The following is a 27,562-nucleotide window of genomic DNA, read 5'->3' as shown; positions in this document are numbered from 1 at the left end:
ATTTATTCTTTATATGAAAATATAAAGGGGTCGAAATTGCGATGCATCTCGCACGTTTTCGGGGTTCAAAACGTGCACCACAAAGTCAAATTCAGGAGCGCAACAGTACGTGCCTGAAAAGCAGCGGAAGTGCTTACGACAGCGTATCGATTCAGGCACTCAATAGGCATCCCTGGTAGCCGCCGGCAACAAACACAGGCATCATTTAAGTATTATAATCAGGGTCCTGCGCCTGATTCAGGGCCCATTTCTGAAATTGGTGTCTGTGCGTGCCTGAAACATCACTTCTTAATTCGCGCAGCACATTATGTTGCAGTCAGTAATCAGCTTTCAGAAATGATATTTAAAGGAATCCTCACCTCCACTATGGTATGTCTCTGGTTAGTTGTTTTAGGCTGGGTCAATTTTTTTGGCTGTCTTGTCTACTGTGTGGCTGTTAAATAGTTTTGCAGAGTCCATTTGTGGAATTGTTTCCCTGAATTTTCTTGTTCAGAATTGCTGAACACAGGCATGCTGCTGGGCTTATCGTTGATGCTCCCAAATGAGGAGGAGGAAGAGCAACAGCATGGAAGGCAGCAAAGACCTGCACAGGCTGCAAGAAGAGGGCGAAGGTGGTAACAGCACAGGAGGCATTACAGCATGAGGGTATTCAGAAACAGAACATCATTCCTGAACCTCACAGAGGAGCACTGTGTAAGGTGGCTGCATTTCAACAAGGAGACATACCTGTGCCACCTGTGGCAGCGAGAATTGGAGCCCAATACCAGGGCATACACTGCACTGCCTATGGCAGTGAAGGTCACTGCGGCTGTAAAAGTTTATGCCTCTACCTCCATCTAAACTGCTTCTGGGGACATTAGCCAATTTGCTGTGCACACGGTGATCTGGCAGGTCACAGATGCATTGTTTGTGAGGTGTCAACAGTTCATTACCTTCCCCATGGATGCTGATAAGCAGGAAGAAAGCGCACTGGAATTTGCCCGCATTGCTGGATTCCCGCAGGTCCAGGGCATCATAGAGTACACGCACATAGCCTTGCGTGCTCCCCATCAGGAAGCAGCTATGTTTCTGAACAGGAAGGGCTTCCATTCACTCTGTGCAACTTGTTTGTGACCACAGACAGCGAGTCATACAGGTCTGTGGTCAATTTCTTGGCAGTAGTCATGAGCTAGTCCTCAATATCCCCTTTGTTCTATCCAGACCAGACCAGGCTGCCTTCTGGGGGGACAAGGGCTTTCTTCTCACCAACTGGCTCATGAATCCTATCAGGAACCCAAGCACAGATATCTAGCTCTGATCTAAAGAGAGCCATGCATCAACAAGAGTTCCCAATGAGCAAACCATTGGCATCCTAAAACAACAGTTCTGCTATCTGGACAGATTGGGAGAGATCCTGCAGTACGGCCCAGAGCGAATCTCAAGATTCATTATCGTTTGCTGCATGCTCCATAATCTAGCTACTCAAAGGGGAGCTGACTCGGAGATTCTTGAGGAGGAAGAGATGGAGCAGGAAGATGAAGGAGCCGGAGGAAGCAGAAGAGCAGCACAGCCCAACAGCATAGCAAGCTTCCAGAGCTGTAATGCAGCAAATTATTGAGGAGATATTTTTCTGATCATTCCCTCCCCTGCTTCCAGCACCAACACACTCTTTTTCCATTTGACTCAGTCCTGACATCCACCATATTAATGCCCTCAAACTGTACAACTTTTGTGTTCCTTATATCACTATGATTATGAAGTCCAGCCGCTATACCTAAGCAAAATCTTTTACTTCACTACTCCGACAGACTCTATTCTTGATTTGACAAATGCTTACTTGACTGATGCTTATTTACAAATCACCTTTTGTACAACTCTTCAGTGCCTGTCTTGTGTGCTTGTTTACCTAGTCTAGTGGTCCTATGAAATGGTTCCCCAGTGGTTACAGCTTGGGAAATGGAAGACTGCTGAACTTCGGCAGACAGGTCTTCTGGTGGAGTTCTGACCTTTGAGGAGCCGGCTGCAAACCGCTGGGACTTGGCTTCGGCTGGAGCAGTCTAGCCCAACTAGCGGTTTGGCATCGGTTGAGAGGCTGATGGGGGAGCAGTCGTTCTATCATCCTGAGGGAAGACCCCAGGAGCCTCCCCCATATAGCTAATGCCACTCAAGAGTCTGAGCCTCAGCATTCCCACTGCTCTGCACGAGAACAATCCAGATGTGCTGGGTGACTCTCAAAGCCCCCGTCCACACTCTTTCAGGTTTTGTAAGCCAGAGGAGATGCTCGACCCCAAAGCCAAGGTAGCAGCAATCTGAGCTTCCATCAAAGCAGTCAGACCTGTCACTAGAGGCTCGCTGGCAGGCAGCCCAGTGCACATGGAAGGTCTGTGTGGATTTCCATCAGTTTTGTGTGTGAATGGGCTGCCTATATCTCCAACTGCACCTTGTGCAGCAGGGCTAGGATGTGAGCTCTCCCTCCAACGAGCTGCTTCCTGTCCTCCTGCCCTTGGTCCTGCACACTCGTGCTGGGTGAATATCCATGTACAGCCGTCTCTAGCCTACCCTCTGAACAACACGCAATGCCAGTCTTTGAACTGGTTTCTGAAAATGTAAGGTCGAGTGATGCTTCTTGTTCAACAGTGGTGCCCTCTTCTTCTTCCTCTTCTCCTGTGGCTGCCTTGTCCCTATTACCGTGTGCGACCTTGCCTTGCAAGAAACAAGGAAGTGTGTCAGTGTAGGTAAAAAAAAGGGATGAGGTCCTACAAGGTGAATTTAAAGAGTTAGGAGATAAATTAAAAAGCAGGACCTCAAAGGTAGTGATCTCAGGATTACTACCAGTGCCTTGTGCTAGTGAGCATAGGAACCAAAGAATAGACCAGATGAATGTGTGGCTGCAGGGATGGTGTAGGAGGGAAGGATTTAGATTCCTGGGACATTGGGACCAGTTCTGGGGAAGGGACCTGTACAAGCGGAACGGGTTACACCCGAGCAGGACCGGGACCGATGTCCTCATGGGGGTGTTTGCTAGTGCTGTTGGGAAAGGTTTAAACTAGAATGGCAGGTGATGGGAACCTGAGCAGGGAGACAGAGGAGGGGGAAACAAGGATAGCAACAAAAGACAGAAAGGGAAGAAGCAATAGAGTCATAGAGTTATACAGCACGGATAGAGGCCCTTCGGCCCATCGTGTCCGCGCCGGCCATCAAGCCCTGTCTAATCTAATCCCATATTCCAGCATTTGGTCCGTAGCCTTGTATGCTATGGCATTTCAAGTGCTCATCCAAATGCTTCTTGAATGTTGTGAGGGTTCCTGCCTCCACAACCCTTTCAGGCAGTGAGTTCCAGACTCCAACCACCCTCTGGGTGAAAAAGTTCTTTCTCAAATCCCCTTTAAACTTTTACCTTGAATCTATGCCCCCTTGTTATAGAACCCTCAACGAAGGGAAAAAGCTCCTTAGTATCCATCCTATCTGTGCCCCTCATAATTTTGTACACCTCAATCATGTCCCCCCTCAGCCTCCTCTGCTCCAAGGAAAACAAACCCAATCTTCCCAGTCTCTCTTCATAGCTGAAGCGCTCCAGCCCTGGTAACATCCTGGTGAATCTCCTCTGCACCCTCTCCAAAGCGATCACATCCTTCCTGTAGTGTGGCGACCAGAACTGCACACAGTACTCCAGCTGTGGCCTAACCAGTGTTTTATACAGCTCCATCATAACCTCCTTGCTCTTGTATTCTATGCCTCGGCTAAGAAAGGCAAGTATCCCATATGCCTTCTTTACCACCTTATCTACCTGTTCCGCCGCCTTCAGGGATCTGTGAACTTGCACACCAAGATCCCTCTGACCCTCTGTCTTGCCTAGGGTCCTCCCATTCATTGTGTATTCCCTTGCCTTGTTAGTCCCTCCAAAGTGCATCACCTCGCACTTTTCCGGGTTAAATTCCATTTGCCACTGTTCCGCCCATCTGACCAACCCATCTATATTGTCCTGCAGACTGAGGCTATCCTCCTCGCTATTTACCACCCTACCAATTTTTGTATCATCAGTGAACTTACTGATCATAGTAGACCACAAACAGCAAGGGACCCAGCACCGATCCCTGTGGTACCCCACTGGCCACAGGCTTCCAGTCACAAAAACAACCTTCGACCATCACCCTCTGCCTTCTGCCACTAAGCCAGTTTTGTATCCAAAGTGCCAAGGCACCCTGGATTCCATGGGCTCGTACCTTCTTGACCAGTCTCCTGTGCGGGACTTTAACGAAGGCCTTACCGAAATCCATGTATACCACATCCACTGCGTTACCCTCATCCACACGCCTAGTCACCCCCTCAAAAAATTCAATCAAATTAGTCAGACACGATCTTCCCTTGACAAAGCCATGTTGACTATCCCTGATTAATCCTTGCTTCTCCAAGTGGAGACTAATTTTGTCCTTCAGAATTTTTTCCAATAATTTTCCTACCACTGATGTTAGGCTCACTGGCCTGTAGTTCCCCGGTTTTTCCCTACTCCCCTTCTTGAATAATGGTACTACATTAGCGGTTCTCCAGTCCTCTGGCACATCCCCTGTGGCCAGAGAGGTTCTGAATATATGTGTTAGAGCCCCCGCAATCTCCTCCTTTGCCTCACACAGTAGCCTGGGATACATTTCGTCCGGGCCTGGGAATTTATCCATTTTTAGGCCTGCTAAAACCGCCAATACCTCCTCCCGTTCGATGTTAATATGTTCGAGTATATCACAGTCCCCCTGCCGTATTTCTATGTCTACATCGTCCTTCTCCATAGTGAAAACAGATGCAAAAAATTCATTTAGAACCCCTCCTACATCTGCCGGCTCCACACACACATTGCCATTTTTGTCCCTAATGGGCCCTATTTTTTCCCTAGTTATCCTCTTACCCTTAATATACTTATAAAACATCTTAGGATTTTCCTTTATTTTGCTCGCCAGTGTTATTTCATGGCCCCTCCTTGATCTCCTAATTTCTTTTTTAAGTATCCCCCTGCACTTTTTGTACTCCTCTAGGGCTTCCTCCGTCTTTAGCCTTTTGTATCTGCCAAAAGCCCTCCTTTTTTTCCTAATCCATTCTCGTATATCCCCTGACATCCAAGGTTCCCTAGTGGAAGGCAGAGAAAACAAGGGTGAAAAACAAATAGGGCCACAGTGCAAAATAAAACTAAGATGACTAGCAACCTTAAAAAGACAAGTCTAAAGGCATTGTGTCTTAATGCGTGGAGCATTCGCAATAAGCTAGATGAATTAACAGCGCAGATAGATATTAACGGTTATGATATAGTTACGATTATGGAGACATGGCTGCAGGGTGACCAAGGATGCGAACTGAACATCCAGGGGTATTCAATATTTAGGAAGGATAGGCAAAAAGGGAAAGGAGGTGGGGTAGCATTGTTAGTAAAGGAGGAAATCAATGCAATAGTGAGGAAGGATATTGGCTCGGAAAATCATGATGTGGAATCTATATGGGTGGAGCTAAGAAACATTAAGGGGCAGAAAACGTTGGTGGGGGTTGTCTATAGGCCCCCAAACAGTAGTGGAGATGTAGGGGAGGGCATTAAACAGGAAATTAGAGACGCATGCAAGAAGGGTACAACTATAATCATGGGTGACTTTAATCTACATATGGATTGGTCAATCCAAATTAGCAATAATACTGTCGGGGAGGAATTCCTGGAGTGTGTACGTGATGGTTTTCTAAACCAAAACATTGAGGGACCAACTGGAGAACAGGTGATCCTAGACTGGGTATTGTGCAATGAGAAAGGATTAATTAGCAATCTTGTTGTGCGGGGTCCCTTAGGGAAGAGCGACCATAACATGATGGAATTCCTCATTAAGATGGAGAGTGAAGTAGTTGAATCCGAAACTAGGGTCCTGAATCTAAATAAAGGAAATTACGAAAGTATGAGGTGTGAGTTGGCTATGATAGATTGGGGAACTTTACTAAAAGGGATGACGGTGGATAGGCAATGGCTAATATTTAAAGAAAGTGTGCAGGAATTACAACAATTATTCATTCCTGTCGAGTGCAAAAATAAAACAGGAAAGGTGGCTCAACCGTGGCTTACAAAAGAAATTAGGGATAGTATTAAATCCAAAGAGGAGACATATAAAATTGCCAGAAAAAGCGGCAAGCCTGAGGATTGGGAGCAGTTCAGAATTCAGCAAAGGAGGACAAAGAGATTGATTAAGAGTGGAAAAATAGAGTCTGAGAGTAAACAAAGAAATGGCAGAACAATTAAACAAATACTTTGGTTCTGTCTTCACAAAGGAGGACACAAATAACCTGCCAGAAATGTTAGGGAAGTGGCCCTGGAAATAGTGGATGCATTGGTGATCATCTTCCAAAATTCTACAGACTCCGGAACAGTTCCTACAGACTGGAGGGTGGCAAATGTAACCCCGCTATTTAAAAAAGGAGGGAGAGAAAAAACAGGGAATTACATACCAGTTAGCCTAACATCAGTAGTGGGGAAAATGCTAGAGTCTATTATAAAAGATGTGATAACAGAACACTTGGAGGTCATTAACAGGATTGGACAAAGTCAGCATGGGTTTATGAAAGGGAAATCATGCTTAACAAATCTACTGGAGTTTTTTGAGGATGCAACTAGTAGAATAGATGGAGGAGAACCGGTGGATGTGGTGTATTTGGATTTTCAGAAGGCTTTTGATAAGGTCCCACACAAGAGGCTAGTGTGCAAAATTAAAGCACATGGGATTGGGGGGAATATACTGGAATGGATTGAGAATTGGTTGACAGACAGGAAACAGAGAGTTGGAATAAACGGGTCTTTTTCCGGGTGGCAGGCAGTGACTAGTGGGGTACTGCAGGGATCAGTGCTTGGGCCCCAGCTATTCACAATATATATCAATGATTTGGATGAGGGAACTAAATGTCACATTTCCAAGTTTGCAGGCGACACAAAGCTGGGGTGGAATGTGAGCTGTGAGGAGGACGCAGAGAGGCTCCAATGTGATTTAGACAATTTGGGTGAGTGGGCAAGAACATGGCAGATGCAGTATAATGTGGATTAATGTGAGGCTATCCAATTTGGTTGTAAAAACAGAAAGGCAAATTATTATCTGAATGGTGATAGATTGGGAAAAAGGGAGGTGCAACGAGACCTGGGTGTCCCTGTACACCAGTCGCTGAAAGCGAGCATTCAGGTGCAGTAAGCAGTTAGGAAGGCGAATGGTATGTTGGCCTTCATTGCAAGAGGATTTGAGTACATGAGCAGGGATGTCTTACTGCAGTTATACAGGGCCTTGGTGAGACCACATCTGGAGTATAGTGTGCAGTTTTGGTCTCCTTATCTGAGGAAGGATGTCCTTGCCATGGAGGTTTACCAGACTGATTCCTGGGATGGCAGGACTGATGTATGAGGAGAGATTGGGTCGATTAGGCCTATATTCACTAGAGTTTAGAAGAATGAGAGGTGATCTCATCAAAACATATAAAATTCTAAGAGGACTTGACAGACTAGATGCAGGGAGGATGTTCCCGATGGCTGGGGATCAAGGGATATGGGGAAAAAGCGGGAACAGGGTACTGAGTTAGACGATCAGCCATGATCATTTTGAATGGCGGAGCAGACCCGAAGGGCCGAATGGCCTACTCTTGCTCCTATTTTCTATGTTTCTATGTTAGAGTAGTGAGAAGTTTTGAGGACATGCAAATGAGGGTATAATAGTGTTGCTGGTTTGTGCAAGATGGCAGAGGTATGAGCGGAAGGTACAGGAAGTAATAGTGAGGTGAGTAGCAGGTGCAGAGTGCTGCAGTAGGAGCTGAAGGAGGCGCAGTGTTCTGCTGTGATTGTAGGAGAGTGCTGGTAATTGAGGGAGGGAAAGGTAGTGAATGCTGGGGCAACAGGTAGTGCAAGGCTAATAGAGTAATTAAAGATATGAGTTAGGAGGCTTACCTTAGCTATCCTCATGAGGTCATTGAAATTCTTGCATTGCAGCCATGTCCTGGGGCGATACTGCTCACACAGTATTCATTGTATTCTCTGGCTTCAGATTGACTAGTTATCTCACAATTATAGCAATCAAATGCATGGTGGATTCTATGAGAAAAGGAGTTTTAGGATAAAATGTATCCATTACGAAAATGTTTGAAAAGTTGAATATGGCTATTCACATGGTTGAGTGTAAGCTTTAAATTAGCAATAAGTTAAAAATTATAGGCCTCTAAATGTCATGTTTCTGCATTTTGACCATTTCTCCATGGAAAGCATTTGGAAAAAGTTATTTTTAGTGCTAGATTTTTTTAACTATTCTCATTGGGGGGTTTTGTTTAAAAAAGAAGCACCGAGACGGAAGGTGGATAATATGCTCAACATAAGTTGTGTCTCCTAGAGACTAAACAATAAGTGATTTGTTAGCTTGTATGGATATTTGGAAGGACAGTTCCCACCACTGTATTGGAAAACTCTTTCAGTCTGAGAGTGGGAGTAGAAAAGGGGACAGCCTTTTTGACATAAGAGTGAGAGGCTTTTAAAAGAGAACCAAGACACCACAAGAGCAGTCAGGCAACAAAATATGGCACTACAGTGAAAAAGATAGAAAACTGCAGGAAGAGGAGGTCATGTCCTGGGTTGTATGACAGGATACAAAGAACTTATTTTGCTTAAGTCAAATAAGACCACCCACCAATGTGGAAAAGCATGTCCTTTGTTACATTATTACACATATACGGTTTACTGATTGAACTGAGCGACTCTGGTTGTAACTGTCGCTCTGTATATTTTCACTTTACTGTGGAATAAAGCCACTAAATGATTCAAAATTGAACCTCATCTCATCTGCGGTAACTTGGTTTGCCTTCAGAGTGATTGGAAAAAATACATATATGAAAGACGTGGCTATCAGTGCAGATCACAAGGAGGTTTCATTGTTATACCCCAGGGCATACTATTGTACAGGTAGATATAGAGCAATGTGAGCCAACTCCCAGAATTAAAATGCCGAGACGACTTACAGGAGTGACTGACACTACTGAACCTGAGAAGGTATCTATGGCAGACCCGAATTTGTAACACTGGGCCATCAATTGCCCCTTTTGTATCACACCAAGTGCAGTGTTGCCTTCTTTACACAATACAGAGCACTGTTCACTGATCTCATCCTTGCATGCTTCTTTTAAAACATTAAGGGGTAGAGTTTCCGCTCATTTATGCCAGTAATATCAGCGGAATCAGTGATCTTTTGTGCTGGTTTAAGATTCAGTTTGCCCGAATCAGGCCCTGCCCACAAAATTGGCCATGCCCCCAGGTCGACATTGTGAGATTCTGCCGATTGCGCTCCATGTCATATTGCGCTAATTTTCTTAGCCGCACAGGCACAAGTAGGTACGTCTTTAAAGTCTTTTCTTATCAAAACGTTTACTAAGAAATTGACTAGTGTATACCAATGAAAGTAGTAAATGGTTAAGTACAGTTTATTTAAGTCATTTTCAGTGATTTTAAATCAGGTTACTCACAGGTGGAGGACTGGACACTCTTATTAAAAATGCTTATGTTTTGTGATTTTCAGCTGTATTAATAAAACTGGTCCAGGTTACCACTCTTAAATCCATCAAGGAATACTTTTTAATGGAAAGAAAAAAAACTAAACGATTAAGTTCTGTTACGCTGCCCGATTGCGCTGGTTCATGGAAGATTTTACATTTGTGATTATGCAAATGATTTTTTATCGGAAACTTGAACTATAACCTAACCAGTGCAATTTCAACTGCATTTTGGGCGCAATTTTCCGATTGCGCCCAAAGCAGAAACTCTACCTCAAAAACTCTCACTGGAAGTCAGAGAGTTTTTAGTTATGAGGAGAGACTACAGAAATGAGCTCTTTATTACAACTAAGAAGGATAAGAGGAAATCTAATAGTGGTGTTCAAAATTATGAGAGGTTTTGATGAGGTAAATTGGAGATAAACTATTTCCACTGGTTAGTCGGTCAGTAACTAAAGGACATGAATTTAAGATTGTTGCCAAAAGAATGAAAGAAAAGAAAGTCTTGCATTTATATAGCATCTTTCATGACCTCAGGAGGTCCCAAAGTGCTTTACAGCCAGTGAAGTACTTTTGAAGGGTAGTCACTGTTATAATGTGGAAACGCGGCAGCTAATTTGCGCACTGCAAGGTTCCACAAGCAGCAATGTGGTAATGACCAGATAATCTGTTTTAGTGATGTTGGTTGAAGGATAAATATTGGTCTAGACACCGGGGAGAACTCCCCTGCCCTTCTTCGAAGTAGTGCCTTGGGATCTTTTATGTCCACCTGATAGGGCAGACGGGCCTCAGTTTAACGTCTCATTTGAAGGACGGCACCTCCAACTGTGCAGCACACTCTCAATATTGCACTGGAGTATCAGTCTTGATTTTGTGCTCAATAAAGGGAGAGGTTAGGAGAATTTTTTTACGCAGCTAGTTAAGACTTGGAATTCCCTATCAGAAAGAGTGGTGGAAGCAGAATCCATAATACCTTTTAAAAGGGAAACAGATAAATACTTGAAAAAGAAAAACATTGAAAGGATTTAGGGAAATGGGACTAAATGGATAAGTCAAATGGTCTCCTCCAGTACTGTAAAATTCTCCGATGGTACGATAATTGGCTCCTTTCAACCAGAAACGTATGAAATGTTGTACAGTGGCCCATCAGAGTTTTATATGGCAACCCATGCTGATTGCTATTCATGTGAAAGCACTTTTTCAGGTAATCGTACCACTAATGCAAATGTGTGCACCAATGTGTATTTGCCCATTTTCTACTACAATTTTGGTACTGGATCAGAAAGTAGCATAAGACCAGCAGATGGAACCATGAGCTTCTGCCTTCCCCACACAAACACTAAGGTCAATAGCTTGCTTTAGATAGCTGGAGGCAGAAGTTTCTTTATTCTTAAAATCCCATTATTTGAGGCACAAGAGGCTTGTGTACTACTCCCTATCTCTGTAACTGCCTCCAATCCTACAACCCTTCGAGATCTCTGCACTCCTCCAATTCTGGCCTCTTGCGCATCCCTAATTTTCATTGCTCCACCGTTGGCATCCGTGCCTTCAGCTGCCTAGGCCCTAAGCTCTGGAATTCCCTCCCTAAACTTCTCCACCACTCTGCCTCTCTCTTCCTTTAAGATGCTCCTTACCTCTTTGATCAAGCTTTTGGTCACCTGTCCTAATATCTCCTTATGTGGCTTGGAGTCAAATTTTGTTAATTTTTTTTAAATTTATTCATGGGATGTGGGCATCGCTGGTGAGGCCAGCATTTATTGCCTATCCCTAATTTCCCTCGAGAAGGTGGGGATGAGCTGCCTTCTTGAACTGCTGAAGGTTCTCCCACAGTGCTGTTAGGAAGGGAGTTCCAGGATTTTGACCCAGCGACAATGCTCCTGTGAGGCACTTTGGGAAGTTTTACTACGTTAAAAGTGTTATATAAATGCAAGTTGTTGTTATTACAAATTTGTAGAGTCATCTCTGTTCTTTAGGAAACACCTTTGTGATACCAATTGGGTCACACAGGAACACAGCTTGGCTTCCTTCTCTTTACATTATCAATAACACTGACAAATTTGTTAAATTTAGGACTTTGATATATCCACCACCGGACTGTTGGCTATTTTTGTTATTTCTGTTTCTCCAAACGATTATATTTGGTGCATAAGCTAAATATAGCTAATTCAAACGCTAATTAGAAATGAGCTAGATGTGAATGCTGCAAGTTTGGTGGATTTTCTGATGTATTTTGAACTATTGGAAGGACAGAATGAAACCCAATTCTTCAGAATGATAGCCAAGAATATGTGAAACTAGTTACACTAAACTGGTACAGAAATGTTAAATGGGATGCCCTGATGGCTCAGCGCATAAATGAGCTATCTCAGACCAGGAAGGTCTCAGGTTTGATCCAAAGCATTTTGCGGGTTTAGTTGATCGCCACAAGGGGAATCATGATCTCTATTCCTGGGCTGAGGAGAGAAAATATCAGCCAGGGTTCCAGCACCTGATTGTTATCTAGCAACTTTATTGGATTATTTGTGTGTATGGATTTCAGCTCTCCCTTCCCCACATGACTGAACAGTATGCTCACACTTGCTTACTTGGGTGAAGTACTGTCTACAAACGTTAAGAATGGTCTTTCCCATTTGAATTTCTGCACCTTTGAAAAATCAGACTTGCTGACTGAACAGTTGGTATCTTTAGGATAGGAAGAGTATGTTAAAAACCAATGTATTGCTTGTCCTGGGTCATTTCTGTAAATATCCTTTTTCTGCAATCCATTAGTGTGCTAGTTTCTTGAATGCTCGTTTTTTTAAAAAAACACAAAATTAATTGGTGCAAACAGCTAGAAATTAACTTTCAAGTGTTTGCATCCTGCATTAATCTAAAACTTAAATGTGCCATTTTTACTCAATCTACAGGTGATGAGAGTGAAGTCAATGAGTTTCCACTCTTTTGTCCTCTTCACAGTAAAGAACCACTGAAGCTGTTCTGTGAGACTTGCGATGTGCTGGCCTGCTGGAATTGCCAGCTAACACAACACAAAGAACACAGGTAAGGTTTGAAAGGTGTAGGGAGATGAAAGAGGTGCAGTGTCATTCAGCTAGGAAAATTGCAATATTACAGTATGTCTGTCCAGGTGCCACAGGTTTAAAGTTGCACTAATGATTTTTTTAGCTTTCAAAATCCCTTTCTAATATGCAGGATAAATGCCCCCAGAGTTAAAAGATCGCTTAATACATTTATGGGGATGCTGGTGTCAATTTTGTTCCGGCATTGGTAGAATAGAATACTTTTTTTATCCAAGACAATGTGCTATCTTCAAGCAAGATTAAAGGGCAAGGGAATAATTGGACCAAGGTGAATAAAAGGGTACGGGCGGAAGGAATGGGGGAGAAAAGAGGAAAGGCGAGGACAGGGGGCAGGAGGAAAGGGGGCAGGAGTGGGGTTGTAAAAGTATGTCACCGGGGGTGTGAAGAGAAACTACTTCAGTGGTGTTGCAGGTTGAGGAGTGGATTGTTACAAAAGTATGTCAGCAGGAGGGCTTGGTTTTCCCAAAAATAAAGTCTAAGATTTTTCAGCGACTGCGGAGGAGCTGATTTTTCTAACATTCTGGTTTTTCTATTTCTTGCCCACAGTTTCAAATATCTGGAAGATGCTTTACAGAATCAGAAGATGATTTTGGAGGAGTTGACGCTGAAAATGGAAGAAAAAAAAGTCAGCATCCAGAACTCAGCAAAACAAGTGCAGGACAGGTAACATGGTCTACTTTAACTCAAAAACACATAGTCACTGGGTTAAAATTAGTTTATCAATGCAGTTTGAAATAATTCAGTTATATCATTTATTCTGTATGGAGCTCCTGATGCTCGTCCAAGATTGAGAAAAATAGTAATTGTGTTTAATCAAAAATAATTTAAGCGTTCATAAGTGTTTTTCCCAAAGCTAGTTGCCCAAATCTGTTACCATGAGAAGGTAATAACCCTGCTGATAGAGGACCCATTTATATTCAGTCAACAATGTTTTTTTCTGAACACTCAATTAAATCTAGTCAATTAAATTTGTAAAAATCAAATATATTAGCCCTTTAAAAAAAATTGAATGATTTTACACTTTTTAAAATTTAATTTTGTCACAAAAAGATTTTATGACAAATGTTGTTATATCAACTAGCTCTGAAATCTGCTGATCTCACCTTTAAACACTTTCCTGATGGCTGCTTCTGGCATCACAGTGGCTCAATCTTCCATTCCTCTTCTCTGGTGAGCTGTCTGGGGATGTCTGTTGGGTGTCTGCAGCTCATCGGCTCAATGATAATGAGGCCCGAGGCCCAATATTGGATGTGCCACAGGCCAATCCATTAAGGCGCAGGGATCACTCCCTGAGTTCCCCATGCATCCAAAAATGGTCTTAAAACTGTCTATCCAACATTTTTGGGGAGATTGGTCCATGTATTTGGCTTTGGTTACTAGTACAGCACTTTTAGTTTATTTTTGTATTGGGTCATTTGTTTGGTTTCAACATTATTGCTGCATTGCTACCATTCAAGACACTTCATCTGACATAAGTACGATCTCTCTTCAAACTTTGCCATCAAAACAAAGAGCTGGTGCCACTTTAAGAGGCTGCATCTTCACATTTCAGCTCCAGTCCAGGAAATCACACTCCCTCTGGCCTCTGCACTGCCAGCACAGGATGCAGATTGCTAGCACTATGTAAATGAGGGGACACCAAAAAACACAGGGAAGTCCCCTCTGAGTGCTGGCAGTGTGAAATGCATGGGACAAATACAATATGCTACCTATGCACCCATAACTGATTTTCAGCTCTTAATTTGGTATAAAGAACAAAACAATTTTTTGTAAGAAGACTTAAAATATAATTAATTCTGGTCAGTAAACATTGGTAGCAACATAGGAACAGAAGTAGGTCATTCAGCCCCTCGAGCCTGTTCTGCCATTCAATTAGATGATGGCTGATCTGTACCTTAACTCCATTTACCCACCTTGGTCCCATATCCCTTAATACCCTTGCCTGACAAAAGTCTATCAATCTCAGTTTTGAAATTTTCAATTGACCTAGCTTCAACAGATTTATGGGGGAGAGACTTCCAGCTTTCCAATACCCTTTGCATGAAGAAGTGTTTCCTGACATCACCCTAAAACAGCCTAGCTCTAATTTTAAGGTTATGCCCCTATGTTCTGGACTCTCCCACCAGAGGAAATAGCTTCTCTCTGCCTACCCTGCCAAATCCTTTAAGCATCTTAAACACCTCAATTAGATCACCCCTTAATCTTCCATACTCAAGGGAATACAAGCTGAATCTATGCAACCTGTCTTCATAATTTAACCCTTTTAGCCCCGGTATCATTCTGATGAATCTGCGCTGCAACCCCTCCAAGGCCAATATATTTTTCCTGTGGTGCGGTGCCTAGAACTGAACGCAGTGGTAAGATTGGCCAATGCATAATTATTTGTTAGCTTCATTATGAGACCAAACTATGTTAGAATTTTTAATTTTGATATTAGTTTACTGTCATTCATTGACTGGATGAGCATTGAGCTTAGTGTTGCCTTGATGTCTTGCCTGTGGTCAAATTAATAATTATGACCTCAGCTGTGCTAAGTGATATCAAAATTGAAGCAGTGCTTAAAAGAAAGGTGTGAGGTGGTTACAGAGTTACTTCACGGCCCTTTCACTGTTAGAAAGAAAGTGCATTTACATAGTGCCTTTCACATCCTTAGGACATCCCAAAAGCATCTCACAGACAATAAAGTATGCTGAAGTGTGATCATCGCTGTACTGTAGGCATAAACAGCAATCAAATAAATGATCAATTTTCTATTTTTAGTGGTGTTGGTTGAGGGATAAATTCTGCTGCTCTTCTTCCAATAAATTTATATTCATTCTTGGGATGTGGGCATCACTGGTAAGGCTGGTATTTATTGCCCACTCTTAGTTACCCTGAGAATGTAGTGGTGGTGGTGGGCCGCCTGCTTGAACCATTGTAGTCCATGTGGTAAAGGTGCTTGCACACATACAAAACTAAATTCATGCTATTTCAAGCAAGACAGTTGCAATGGCATTACACACTTTGGTGATTTACCTTAATATATTCCATTAATTTCTCTTCCCTCTATTCCCTCTTTTGCTTTACTGTCTCACAGATTCTAGAGGATAGGTAGATGGTGTGCCCTCAGGTTTACATAAATATCACAAGCCCTTGGCCTTTGCTTTGTATCTCTACATGATGGCAGAGCTGAGATCAGAAACTCTATGTGGGTGAAATTTTAATGAAAGTTTTATAATTTTAATAGAAGTTAGTGTGAGTTTATTGGGTTTATTGACAATAAGAATGTCATCCACTCTATGTGGGAAATCAGAGGAACAGATTTGCATCACACCTTGATGGTGTGTTGGAGACCCAATGTGTAGTATCACTATGCCACATCTCACTTTAGTGGCAAAGAAGGAAATAAATATATAGAAAGAATTATTGACCTTCCTCCTGATCCCTATTTAATTGAATTTGAACATATAATCTGGAGTAATCCTTTTAATAGATTTTTTTTTAAAGCAATAATGTTTCTATATTTCTAACCACTGCCCATGGAACCATAGTCTTGTTGAAGTTGTACAGGGCATTGGTGAGGCCACACTTGGAGTACTGTGTACAGTTCTGGTCACCCTATTATAGAAAGGATATTATTAAACTAGAAAGAGTGCACAAAAGATTTACTAGGATGCTACCGGGACTTGATGGTTTGACTTACAGGGAGAGGTTAGACAGACTGGGACTTTTTTCCCTGGAGAGTAGAAGGTTAAGGGGTGATCTTATAGAAGTCTATAAAATAATGAGGGGCATAGATAAGGTCGATAGTCAAAATCTTTTCCCAAAGGTAGGGGAGTCTATAACGAGGGGGCACAGATTTAAGGTGAGAGGGGAGAGATACAAAAGGGTCCAGAGGGGCAATTTTTTCACTCAAAGGGTGGTGAGTGTCTGGAACGAGCTGCCAGAGGCAGTAGTAGAGGCGGGTACAATTTTGTCTTTTAAAAAGCATTTGGACAGTTACATGGGTAAGATGGGTATAGAGGGATATGGGCCAAGTGCAGGCAATTGGGACTAGCTTAGTGGTATAAACTGGGCGACATGGACATGTTGGGCCGAAGGGCCTGTTTCCATGTTGTAACTTCTATGATTCTATACCTCAGTGAGGGAATCAGCACCTTCAAATTGGAAGGGAAGTGGAGAAAATTGGAGATTTATTTTCATTCACAGGTAGTCTCCCACTTGAGATTCCTCAGTCAATGAACTTTTGTTGCACCATCTTAAAGGGGATCAAAGTGAACAGGTCTCTACAAATCAGAAGGATCAGAGGGCCAAGCATTCCAGCCTGCTCATGTACACTGGCCATCTGTGTACAGTAACATTGGTGGAGACCTGGGAGCTGGTCCTTTGTTGGAGAAGATGTGTGCTGGGCAGAAACTCCAAAGCAAAATGGAAGAAATTCCCCTCCCCCCCCCCCCCCCCCCCTGCCAAACAAATCTGTTTTATTTCTCAGGGGATTAGGAAAGAATCATAGCCCCAAGTGCTCCTAAAGGTTTTACATGGATACGAATGCTGTTGGAGTATTGATTTACTTTCTCCATCCAATCAAGTAAAGTGATATAAATGCATTGTCTATTCAGTTACATTTTTACTGAAAAGAAAATCTGTCTTCCAGGTTGAATGAAGTAAAGGAAATGCGGACAAAAGTGGAAAATCAGATTAAGATGGCAAAGATGATCATGATAAATGAATTAAATAAACGAGTAAATGTTCTGATGGACCAGCTGGAGGTGAGACATTCTATGGATGCACCACAACTATTTTCACTTTTACAACCATTTCAGGAAACCAAATTGCAGTATAACTACAAGGCTACAATCATCGGTATTTGTTGGGTTTGAATCTGCCTTGAAGAGGGAAGAACTTGCAAGAGATATGTTCTGACAGTCTTGCACTTGCACTTGTAGATTATTTTAATGTACTAGACAAGTAATATAATGTCATACAGTGAATGTCACATAATGGCCCTGATATCAGCAGGGAGGCGGGATGGCAGCGGGGTGGGGGGCGGGGGCAATTGGGCACATAGCAAACCCATGTGAACCAAAGTTACTGTTTCTGACGCGATTGCTAGTGGTTAACGTACTGTCCGGGTTTCGTGCCCGGCAGCTAGCCTGATTGACAGGCTGGCTGCCATCAGTAGCTGCAACGTGAGGGGGGGGAGAGAAAGAGAGAGAGCCAGACATCATCCGGCACTGGAACAGAAGACGGGTGGGGAGGCGGAGAGATTGGAAGAACCGGCGCTGGACTGGAAGACCGGGGTGGGGGGGTGGGGGAAAGAGTGAAAAATCGGGGTGGGGGAGAGGGAAAGATCGGGGGAAGATCAGGGGGACATCGGGAGGGTGAAGAGGGGGACATCGGAGAGGGAGACATCGGACATCGCAGCAGGTTTCAAACGTAGGTGCATTTAGTGTTTTCACTTCCTTGCAAGGTTTTTTTTAAAATTTATTTAGTTGCTTTTTCCCTGATCCGGCCCTTCACTCCTGGTTTCACCAGGCCCGAATCAGAAGCGGTGGGCAAGCCACCCAGGTAAGTTAAAAAAATCTTTCTAATCCCTTCACCTGTCACAGGTAAAGTGCCTTAAGTAGCTCAGGTACATTTGGCTCTTTAACTGTCATCCCGCTGGCTTTAATTGCTGGCAGGACTTCAGTTTTTGGTTCGCCCGCGCGCACACAGGTGGGTCCCTGGGAAACTCGAAAGTCAGCGGGTTGGAACCGGCTTCCAAACCCGAACGGGATTTCCACGATTTTTGGAGCCCCCCCGCCCCCAGCGCCCCTGCAGTTGCCTCCTAAAATCACCCCCAATGTATTTGATTCTTTTCTTGCTTGTAGTTTCATTTTTAATTGTTTTGATTAGAAGCAGTTTTCAGTATAAGTGTGTCAAGTGAGAGTTCATCACTTCATATAGCTGGATAACATCATGTGTTGAAACTTACTTTCATTTTGACTTCCTGTCAAACATTCGTACTGAGATGTCAGCTAAGCAGTTGCAATACCTGTAAAAGGTGCCAACCTGGTGAAGCTACAACTCAGGACTACATGCGTGCTAAACAGCGGAAGCAGCATGCTATAGACAGAGCTAAGCGATCCCATAACCAACGGATCAGATCAAAGCTCTGCAGTCCTGCCACATCCAGTCGTGAATGGTGGTGGACAATTAAACAACTAACAGGAGGAGGAGGAGGCGACTGTGTGAATATCCCCATCCTCAATGATGGCAGAGTCCAGCACCTGAGTGCAAAAGACAAGGCTGAAGCGTTTGCAACCATCTTCAGCCAGAAGTGCCGAGTGGATGATCCATCTCGACCTCCTCCTGAGATCCCCACCATAATGGAAGCCAATTCGATTCACTCCACATGATATTAAGAAATGGCTGAGTGCACTGGATACAACAAAGGCTATGGGCCCCGACAACATTCCGACTGTCGTGCTGAAGACTTGTGCTCCAGAACTAGCCACGCCTCTAGCCAGTCTGTTCCAGTACAGCTACAAAACTGGCATCTACAATGTGGAAAATTGCTCAGCTATGTCCTGTCCACAAAAAGCAGGACGGATCCAATCCAGCCATCACTGCCCCATCAGTCTACTCTCAATCATCAGCAAAGTGATGGAAGATGTCGTCGACAGTGCTATCAAGCGGCACTCACTCACTAATAACCTGCTTACCGATGCTCAGTTTGGGATCTGCCAGGACCACTCGGCTCCAGACCACATTATAGCCTTGGTCCAAACATGGACAAAAGAGCTGAATTCCAGAGATGAGGTGAGAGTGACTGCCCTTGACATCAAGGCAGCATTTGACCGAGTGTGGCATCAAGGAGCCCTAGTAAAATTGAAGTCAATGGGAATTAGGGGGATAACACTCCAGTGGTTGGAGTCATACCTAGCACAAACAAAGATAGTAGTGGTTGTTGGAGGCCAATCATCTCAGCCCCAGGGCATTTCTGCAGGAGTTCCTCAGGGCAGTGCCCTAGGCCCAACCATCTTCAGCTGCTTCATCAATGATCTTCCATCCATCATAAGGTCAGAAGTGGGGATGTTCGCTGATGATTGCACAGTGTACAGCTTCATTCGCAACCCCTCAGATAATGAAGCAGTCCGTGCCGGCATGCAGCAAGACCTGGACAACATCCAGGCTTGGGCTGATAAGTGGCAAGTAACATTCGTGCCAGACAAGTGCCAGGCAATGACCACCTCCAACAAGAGAGAGTCTAACCACCTCCCCTTGACATTCAACGGCATTACCATCGCTAAATCCCCCACCATCAACATCCTGGGGGTCACCATTGACCAGAAACTAAACTGGACCAACCACACAAATACTGTGGCTACAAGAGCAGGTCAGAGGCTGGGTATTCTGCAGCGAGTAACTCACCTCCTGACTCCCCAAAGCCTCGCCACCATCTACAAGGCACAGGTCAGGAGTGTAATGGAATACTCTCCACTTGCCTGGATGAGTGCAGCTCCAACAACACTCAAGAACCTCAACACCATCCAGGACAAAGCAGCCTGCTTGATTGGCACCCCATCCACCACCTTAAACGTTCACTCCCTCCACCACCGGCACACCGTGACTACAGTGTGTACCATCTACAAGATGCACTGCAGCAACTCGCCAAGGCTTCTTCGACAGCACCTCCCAAACCCACGACCTCTACCACCTAGAAGGACAAGGGCAGCAGGTGCATGGCAACAGCACCACCTGCACGTTCCCCTCCAAGTCACACACCATCCCGACTTGGAAATATATCGCCGCTCCTTCATCGTCGCTGGATCAAAATCCTGGAACTCCCTACCTAACAGCACTTTGGGAGAACCTTCACCACACGGACTGCAGCAGTTCAAGAAGGCGGCTCACCACCACCTTCTCAAGGGCAATTAAGGATGGGCAATAAATGCTGTCCTTGCCTGTGACGCCCACATCCCATGAATGAATAAAAAAATGTTATCAAAATTATGCTGGTTGTCTCCCTGAGGGGTCATAAAGTGTTTTTTTTTGTGTGGTTATTTCATACTGTTTTCTCTTGCTCTTTAATTCTTCCAGGGCCAGACATATTTTCTTGACCAGGGTGGCAATTATGCAAGCAATCTGCTTCAATGCATGTGGCAATGTTTCTTTTAAGTGCATACAAAGGAGGTTTGCAAGGCCAGCACTGGGGATGACTTGCATTCTGATATTTCCTCTCTTGTGGGCAAAGGCTTAGCCTTTGCTTGGTATCTAGTACTGATAGCACAGTTTAGGTCACAATAGTGGCATCTAGAGCATTGCAAGCTTGAATTATGCTTGTGTACTCCAAGGAGTATGTTGCAGCTGCAGCACCCTTGTACCACTGTGCCACTTCCAGATCTATTTTTAATTTTAAAAAAAATCTATGAATTGGAAAGATTGATTTTATAACTAAAAGCTGGAGGGAAAAATCAGTCCTCCTTCTCCTCCCCAAACAGAAAATTCTGAATGGGCTGTAAGTTGCTGTGGAAACAAGACTCACTTCAGTGGCTGAAATTTGCCTGGGACTTACAATGAAAATGTTTGGTCAGAAGAATAGAATATGGTGTTGTGCATAGAGCGCTAAATCTATGGTTAGTGATAACTGACAGTAAGAGTTCAGTCCTATTGTTCAGCTATGTGTGGACCTGTAGGTGACTGAATTGCTGTATTAACTCATGAATGTAACAGAGAAAGATGCTACAAAGGCACATATCACTCAGGCCCATCCAACCTTGAATATTTTATGTAAAATGATTAGCCCCTTTGGATTGCTATCTTGTAGCTGGAGCTTATGGGCACAGACTCTAACATAAATTTGCTGATCCCGTTCTCCCTGGGGCATGGACTCTAGCATCAGTTCACCAATCCCATTCCACCAGCAGGGAGCTGTACTCATAGAAATGTAGGTTTGAGATAAGGCTACAACGCTTCAGCTCTGATTCTCTAACCTGCTCTTCTTTGAGTGCAGCTCCCCACTGGGAATATGGGATCAGTGAATTTAACTGTGTATGTGTGCTAGTACCTGACTGTCTGATAAGGATTCCCACAGCATGAGAACGTAAAGCAGCATTGCACTGGGCTCACTAAGATCTGCTCCTGTTCTATCTTATTTGAAAAATGAATGACTCTTGTCTGTCCTACATTTCTGGTGAGATAGAAGCTGCTTTGGGTGATAATGATGCTACATTCTTTTGATTACACAGAGAATCACAAATGAACGGAGACACAAACTGGAGCACCAACTTCAAGCAGTGATGGGTTTGTGCAGGCACTTAGAGCATGTGTTAAACTTCATCAACTGGGCAGTCTCTAAAAAGAACAATATTCCATTCTTATTCAGCAAGGAACTGGTAAGTGTGTATTGCCATCTCTGGCAACCAATGATGTTAGCAAAGTCAAGGTGTAGATTCTCTAGTGACGTCTGACTTTTTCTTTGCAATAATTACAGTCGTGAGTAAAATTTAGATAGAGTATTCAATATTTATATCAGTTTCAGAGAGAATATTTGGCTGATATGCAATAAACAATATTATTTTTCCATTATTTAGATCCTGTTTCAGATGCGACGTTTGCTGGAAACACCATGCAATGTGGATTTGGGTCCCTCCAAGATCCAGTTTCGTTGGGATTCTGCCACATGGACTAAAAAGCTCTCTACTTTAGGTAGGAAAAATGTTAAAACCAGTCAATGCTAGCTAAATAAATTACATTGTTCCATTGCTCCTACAGACCCATTCTTATCCAGTTTCCTGAGTTGACCCATTCTTATCCAGTATCCTGACTCATCAAATATGCAGTAATAGGTTTATAGGATAAGAACACAACTCATTCGTGTTAGAAATGTATATTAATTCAATGATGAAGGATTATCTTTGTATTAAGGTACATTTTTAACATGAATGATTTATGTTCTTGTTCATCTTCCATTAATCTATATATTTGTAATAAAACCTGCCAACCACAGATCTCTATATACCTTTTTAAGAACAAGCCAATCACTAACTAGATTGTTGAAATTTACTACATTGTAAAATAAGAAATTATACTGGAGTAAAATGGTTGCTGAAATTTTTTTTAAAAATGCACTAAATGAAAATCAGATCATTTTCCCCACAGGGATGAAGGGAAAATTGAAGTTGCTCTGGATCACACTGTTAGTCTGCTAGTGACTGGTTTCTAGGCAGCCTTAGTGGCGGTTTAAGAGGAAACTGTAGACTATTTATTTAATTAGACTATTAGAAAGTGGAAAGGTTTTATCTGTGTTGTCTTTGTCATGGAGATGAACATGGTACACAAAGTGATGTATCTACAGCTGTTGGGATGTTAGGAAAGAGGTTCACGTGATTGCCTTATGTTAGAGTCTATAAAGTATTGTTAGGTTCTGGAGGCAGTGGTATTGGTCATGCTCAGTAAGGCAAATTTTGTTAGCTAGCTGATGGTAGGGCATAATCTGACTTCATGGTTGAGTTGGCTTAATTCGTAGGTTCCTTTCTCATGCCAAGCTCTACAGCCAAGTTGAAATGAACGCTCCTGGAAGTTTCTCATTGTGCGACACTGGAAAGTGACCCGGCAGACCCTGGAGAAATCTTCAGGAAGAGGTGCAGGTCTCCCTCCAGGGTGAGAGGGCGATTGAAACGATGGGGTGGCTTGAACCTTGTTGGTCTTTTCTGAGGTCTATGATGGTAGACTAAAGAAGGTGGTGGTAGGAAGGACCTGACCTCCATTCCCAGCCATGGATTTTACTGGGAGGCGAGGAACTAGGCCAGGATCCTTTTGGTTCTGTCCAGTAGTAGTGCCTAATGTTTGTGAGGCCAAGTGCATCCTCTTGTTTTAAGAATTAAAGGTGCATGAGGTCTATTTGTGGCATCTTGCCTGCCCAAAGAAAATTGGAGGTGCAAATATGTTAAGCGGCTAGTTTGTCTGGCAGCATCTGGAATCATTGGGAGGACATTTGTCTTTATTTTATCTTTGCTGCATATAAGCAGTTAGGGCAGTTTATTCCATCTGATTAGGTTGGTGTACTGGTAGGACAGCAGGAAAGGGTGATAAACTTGTGTAATTCAGAAAACCTGAAGGGCTTGGTTCACAAGTTAACATAGGGGGTTGGTGAGAGTTATGGAGACAGACCATCTGCATGAGAGCCAAATCAAGATATGACCACATCTCACTCTGAAAACAAAGTTTTAAATAGAGTTTCAGTCTCTTACTCTTTTTGATCATAAATTTCACTCTCAGCATTTCCCAGATACTGACAAGCAAAGGCATCATGTCCCTTACCTTATGAATGGGCAAAGATTGGACAGCCCATTGTTGGTAAAGATAGATCCTTTCTAGGGAGATATATATTGTTTCTATCCATCTAATGACTACTGGACCAAATAAATCTTTGAATGAAAAACAAATGTTTCCATTCCACCTGGTCAAATGTTTTTCCCAACATCAAGGTAATAGCAACTGCCAGATGTACTTAACTCATGATGTACAAGTATCTGGAGCTACAAAACTCCTCTTTATAACCTTAGCTCATCTAAGCTAATAATATTTCTCCCATATATTTTCCACTCATCAGACCAATACCCTGGCAATAATTCAACATTTGGGAAGGGGGCTGCTTTTAGCTAGAATGCCAAAAGGTTGCAAGGGATCTTTTTGGGCTTTGGTCATGTGAATTTGTTACCCACAGGTGGAAACTTCCATACTCTGTAAGCTCCCCTGGTGATATCCTTTAATGGGATTGCATTGAGTTCAATAGGATGGGCATCCTTTATATGGAAAGTGAAAATGATTAAATATTTGGGTATCAAGCTTACAGGTAAAGGTACCACCCAATGAGGTATTGAACTAGGTCAATCCCAGCCTTAATTTCTAGTCTGTGCTGAGTGAACTGGTTTCATCCAGAGTGGCAGTAGGGGTGCCAAAATTGGCCTCTGTGCACCTGGTCTTTGGAGGAGAAAAATCAGCCATGGTTCTTTTTCCTGATTGCTATCCAATGACTTTTGCTGGCAGATATTCATGTGTGTAGGCACCTTGGCAAAATAGCATGCCAGCAATCACTGTCCAGACTTGCACATGAGGAATGGCCACTTGGCTGAGATGCTGATAGGCTGTCGGTGCCCATGACAGTGTACCCTAGCAAGAGTCCGCACCTCGAGGAGTAGAGAGGAGAAAATTTGGAAAATGAGAAGGCTTGGTCCTTTTTCTTCCTTTGTTAAAAGTATATTGTAATGTTTGTGGTTTATTTTTCCTCAGGCCATTTGTCATTTGACTGTGAAAATGCAACTCACCAGGAATGCCAGCCCTCCTTCCATCAACGGCCATCACCGGTACCTTATGACATTGCAAACCATGGACAAAGTTTACAGCCATCTCTTCTGTGCCAGAACACTGGCCAACGATATTCAGTCTGTAGCAATCATTGTCCAGATATGCATCCAGTTCACAAAGAGCACGAGGCTTTAAACTGTTTGCAACATCATCAGGGTTTGGGCCAACTGCCAGGACATTTGCAGCATCAGTTCCAGATGCAGTACAGTAGCATGCATCAGAGCCGGTCTCAGCAGAAATATTTTCCACATCCATTGCCAGTACAGCCAATACCAACTTTGCAGCAGTGGCATGTAGCTCAGACTGGGCTTGAGCATAGCCCAGTTTTGATAGGACCTCTACAAGCACAAAACCTGCAGCAAAGTCTGCATCCAGCATATACCATGCAGCAACAAAGAAGCATAACACCAATGCATGTGGCGGCCTTGCAGCAACCAAAGCAACTTGTGCTCCAACCACAGCCACAGAAGCATCGCTGTCAAATGCAACATTTGAAGCAATTGAAACAATCAGCATTGCATCCCTATCCTGTGAAGCAGCAACTGCAACTGCAGCAAATTCAACAACAACCAACTGTAGAAGAGGCGCAGGGCAAACCCCGTCCAGAGGAAACAGGCCAACAGAGCACAGGCACAAAACAACCGTGTCAACCAGAGCAAACACCAGTGGGCCTTAAGGGTCTCCTGGAGCAACAGCACCAATTTAACCAGAACCAGCAGCATGTGCAGGATACTACTTTGGCACAAGAGCACATTATGAGGCAGCCTGTCCTAAAGAAACAAGAAAATCCAATGGAACTACAGCACCTTGGTCTCCAAAACGTGGTGGTGGATGCTCAGGACCAGCAGACTGGGATGGACCAGCAGAGTGAAGATAACCAGGCGTTGCAATTAAATGTGATCAATCAAGTTACTGTAAGTGAGAGGCATGTGATAACATGTTACAAGGCTTACTCCAGCTATCTTGTTATAACGTAACCATTTGTTTTAAAAAAAACATTGGAAATATGTTTTAGTGCAGAGAAGAGTTTCAATACAAAGAGCTTCTATAAGTATTGTAGAACATACCTGAGTAAGACTAAGCCAGGATGGAGAGTGTTCTTGGCTATTTTTACAAATTATAAAAGTTGTAAGGTTCAGGACAAGCTGGAAGGGCTCATACTGAGCTGAACATGAATGAGGTTTTGTCTCACCCACTTGAGGCAATGACTTAAAAAGGGAGAAAGGCTGAATTTATTTGGAGGTCAGGTAGAATCAGCATAAAAAAACAGAAAATCACTTTTGTCTTGAGATTATCACAGTATTGTGCAAATATCTGTTGTAAAAAATTGATTTCCTCTATCTTTGAGCTAAGCATAAGCAACAAATAGTTTTTAACGTGATTTCTAATATCCTTTTTAATTGCAGTGAGGGAGCTTTGGGTGTGAGATATCATTTACAGCTGCATGATTTCTCAGTTTTCATTCCCTTCTGTTTAAATGTTTTGGCGTCAGTGTTTAGAGTGGGGCTGGGAGAGGCAGCAGTTGAGGCCAGTGCTCTTGAGATAGTAAGCAAATGAAGAAATTATGAAGTTTGAAACTAAGTTGAACATGGGAGCTGCCAAAGAAAGAAATGAAGAACAGGTAATAAATATGTGTTACTGTGAGAAGATGTGTTAAGATGGGCCTAACTGACAGAAGAAACCAGCAAAGAAGACCATCAATTAATGAGTCTTTGTCTGTCTGTTATCCTCTCCCCCTCCCTCCCTCTCTCTCTCTCTCTCTGTCTGTCTTTGTGCACGTGTACACACTCGCTCTCTCCCTCCCCCTCTCTCTCTTATCTCCCCCTCCCACAAACAGTACCTGAGGGAAACTAGCAGCAATTGCATGGTCTGACAGCCCTGATTTAGGGTTGGATTCTTATGGTGGATGGACATTGCAGAAATAGACCAGTCCCACTATGGACTGGTATTACTGTATCTTATTTTTCTCTCCTCTCCTCTCTCTGGTTAAACTTCTGATAATTCACATAGTGGGAGGGTCAGAGATCACAATCTCATAAACTAGGATGATGCTGAATGCAGAGAGTTGATGGGTCTGGTCTAATTAACACTTTGAAAGATTTCAAACAAAAATAAATGGTAGAAATAGAAACTTGTATCTACTTTCAATGTCACAAATGAATCCTGTAGTTATGTAGAGTGATTTAGTCTAAATGGTGGCATTGGGGATGGATCCTTATGGTGGATGGACATTGCAGAAGTAGTGAGGTAGTGAGACTTTAATCTGTTTGAGTTTATTGAGGTGTTTCTGTGTTAGTCCACATGTGTTTCTTTAGTTCAATTTTTTTTGTTGCTTTGCCCATTTTCCCAAAATGGAAATGGAGAAGTGTGATGCAGTGGAGTGAAACCTGGCCAAGTGGTCAAAAGTAGTTTGGTGAAAAATCAGTATCAGTCCACTCTGGAAGGCACAGCCATTGTGTGTAGCATTCTCCTGTATCACCAATTAACATAAATGCTCGAGCCTGATCAGAAAGTTCAGAAGCACTTCTGGCTTCATTGTGAGATGCATGGATAGGAGCTAATCCTCCACTGCTTTTCACTACGACATACCTGTTGGCAAAAGACAAAAACGGTAAATGCTGAAAAGGGGACATAAATCTTAACATTTATGC

At 43.2% G+C, this 27,562-nt stretch overlaps 2 protein-coding genes across 9 annotated transcripts in view; one reads left to right on the top strand and one right to left on the bottom strand.

Moving 5' to 3' along the window:
* Positions 1–27,562, bottom strand: part of rpl27a (ribosomal protein L27a) — a 290,041-nt gene that overhangs the window by 198,574 nt on the left and 63,905 nt on the right. The window lies entirely within an intron of this gene.
* The window catches only part of trim66 (tripartite motif containing 66), a 243,877-nt gene that overhangs the window by 188,440 nt on the left and 27,875 nt on the right, over positions 1–27,562 (top strand). For all 8 annotated transcript variants that reach the window (XM_067993932.1, XM_067993933.1, XM_067993928.1 and 5 more), the window contains 6 exons: positions 12,411–12,543; positions 13,128–13,244; positions 17,215–17,329; positions 21,791–21,937; positions 22,136–22,250; positions 24,837–25,825. In XM_067993932.1, coding sequence (XP_067850033.1) covers positions 12,411–12,543; positions 13,128–13,244; positions 17,215–17,329; positions 21,791–21,937; positions 22,136–22,250; positions 24,837–25,825 — 1,616 coding nt within the window. The remainder of the gene's footprint in view (positions 1–12,410; positions 12,544–13,127; positions 13,245–17,214; positions 17,330–21,790; positions 21,938–22,135; positions 22,251–24,836; positions 25,826–27,562) is intronic.

This window comes from Heptranchias perlo, chromosome 12 (assembly GCF_035084215.1).
Source record: "Heptranchias perlo isolate sHepPer1 chromosome 12, sHepPer1.hap1, whole genome shotgun sequence".
NCBI classification, from domain to species: Eukaryota; Metazoa; Chordata; class Chondrichthyes; order Hexanchiformes; family Hexanchidae; genus Heptranchias; species Heptranchias perlo.
Note: the sequence above shows the minus strand (reverse complement) of the source record. Positions and strands in the feature narration are given on the sequence as shown.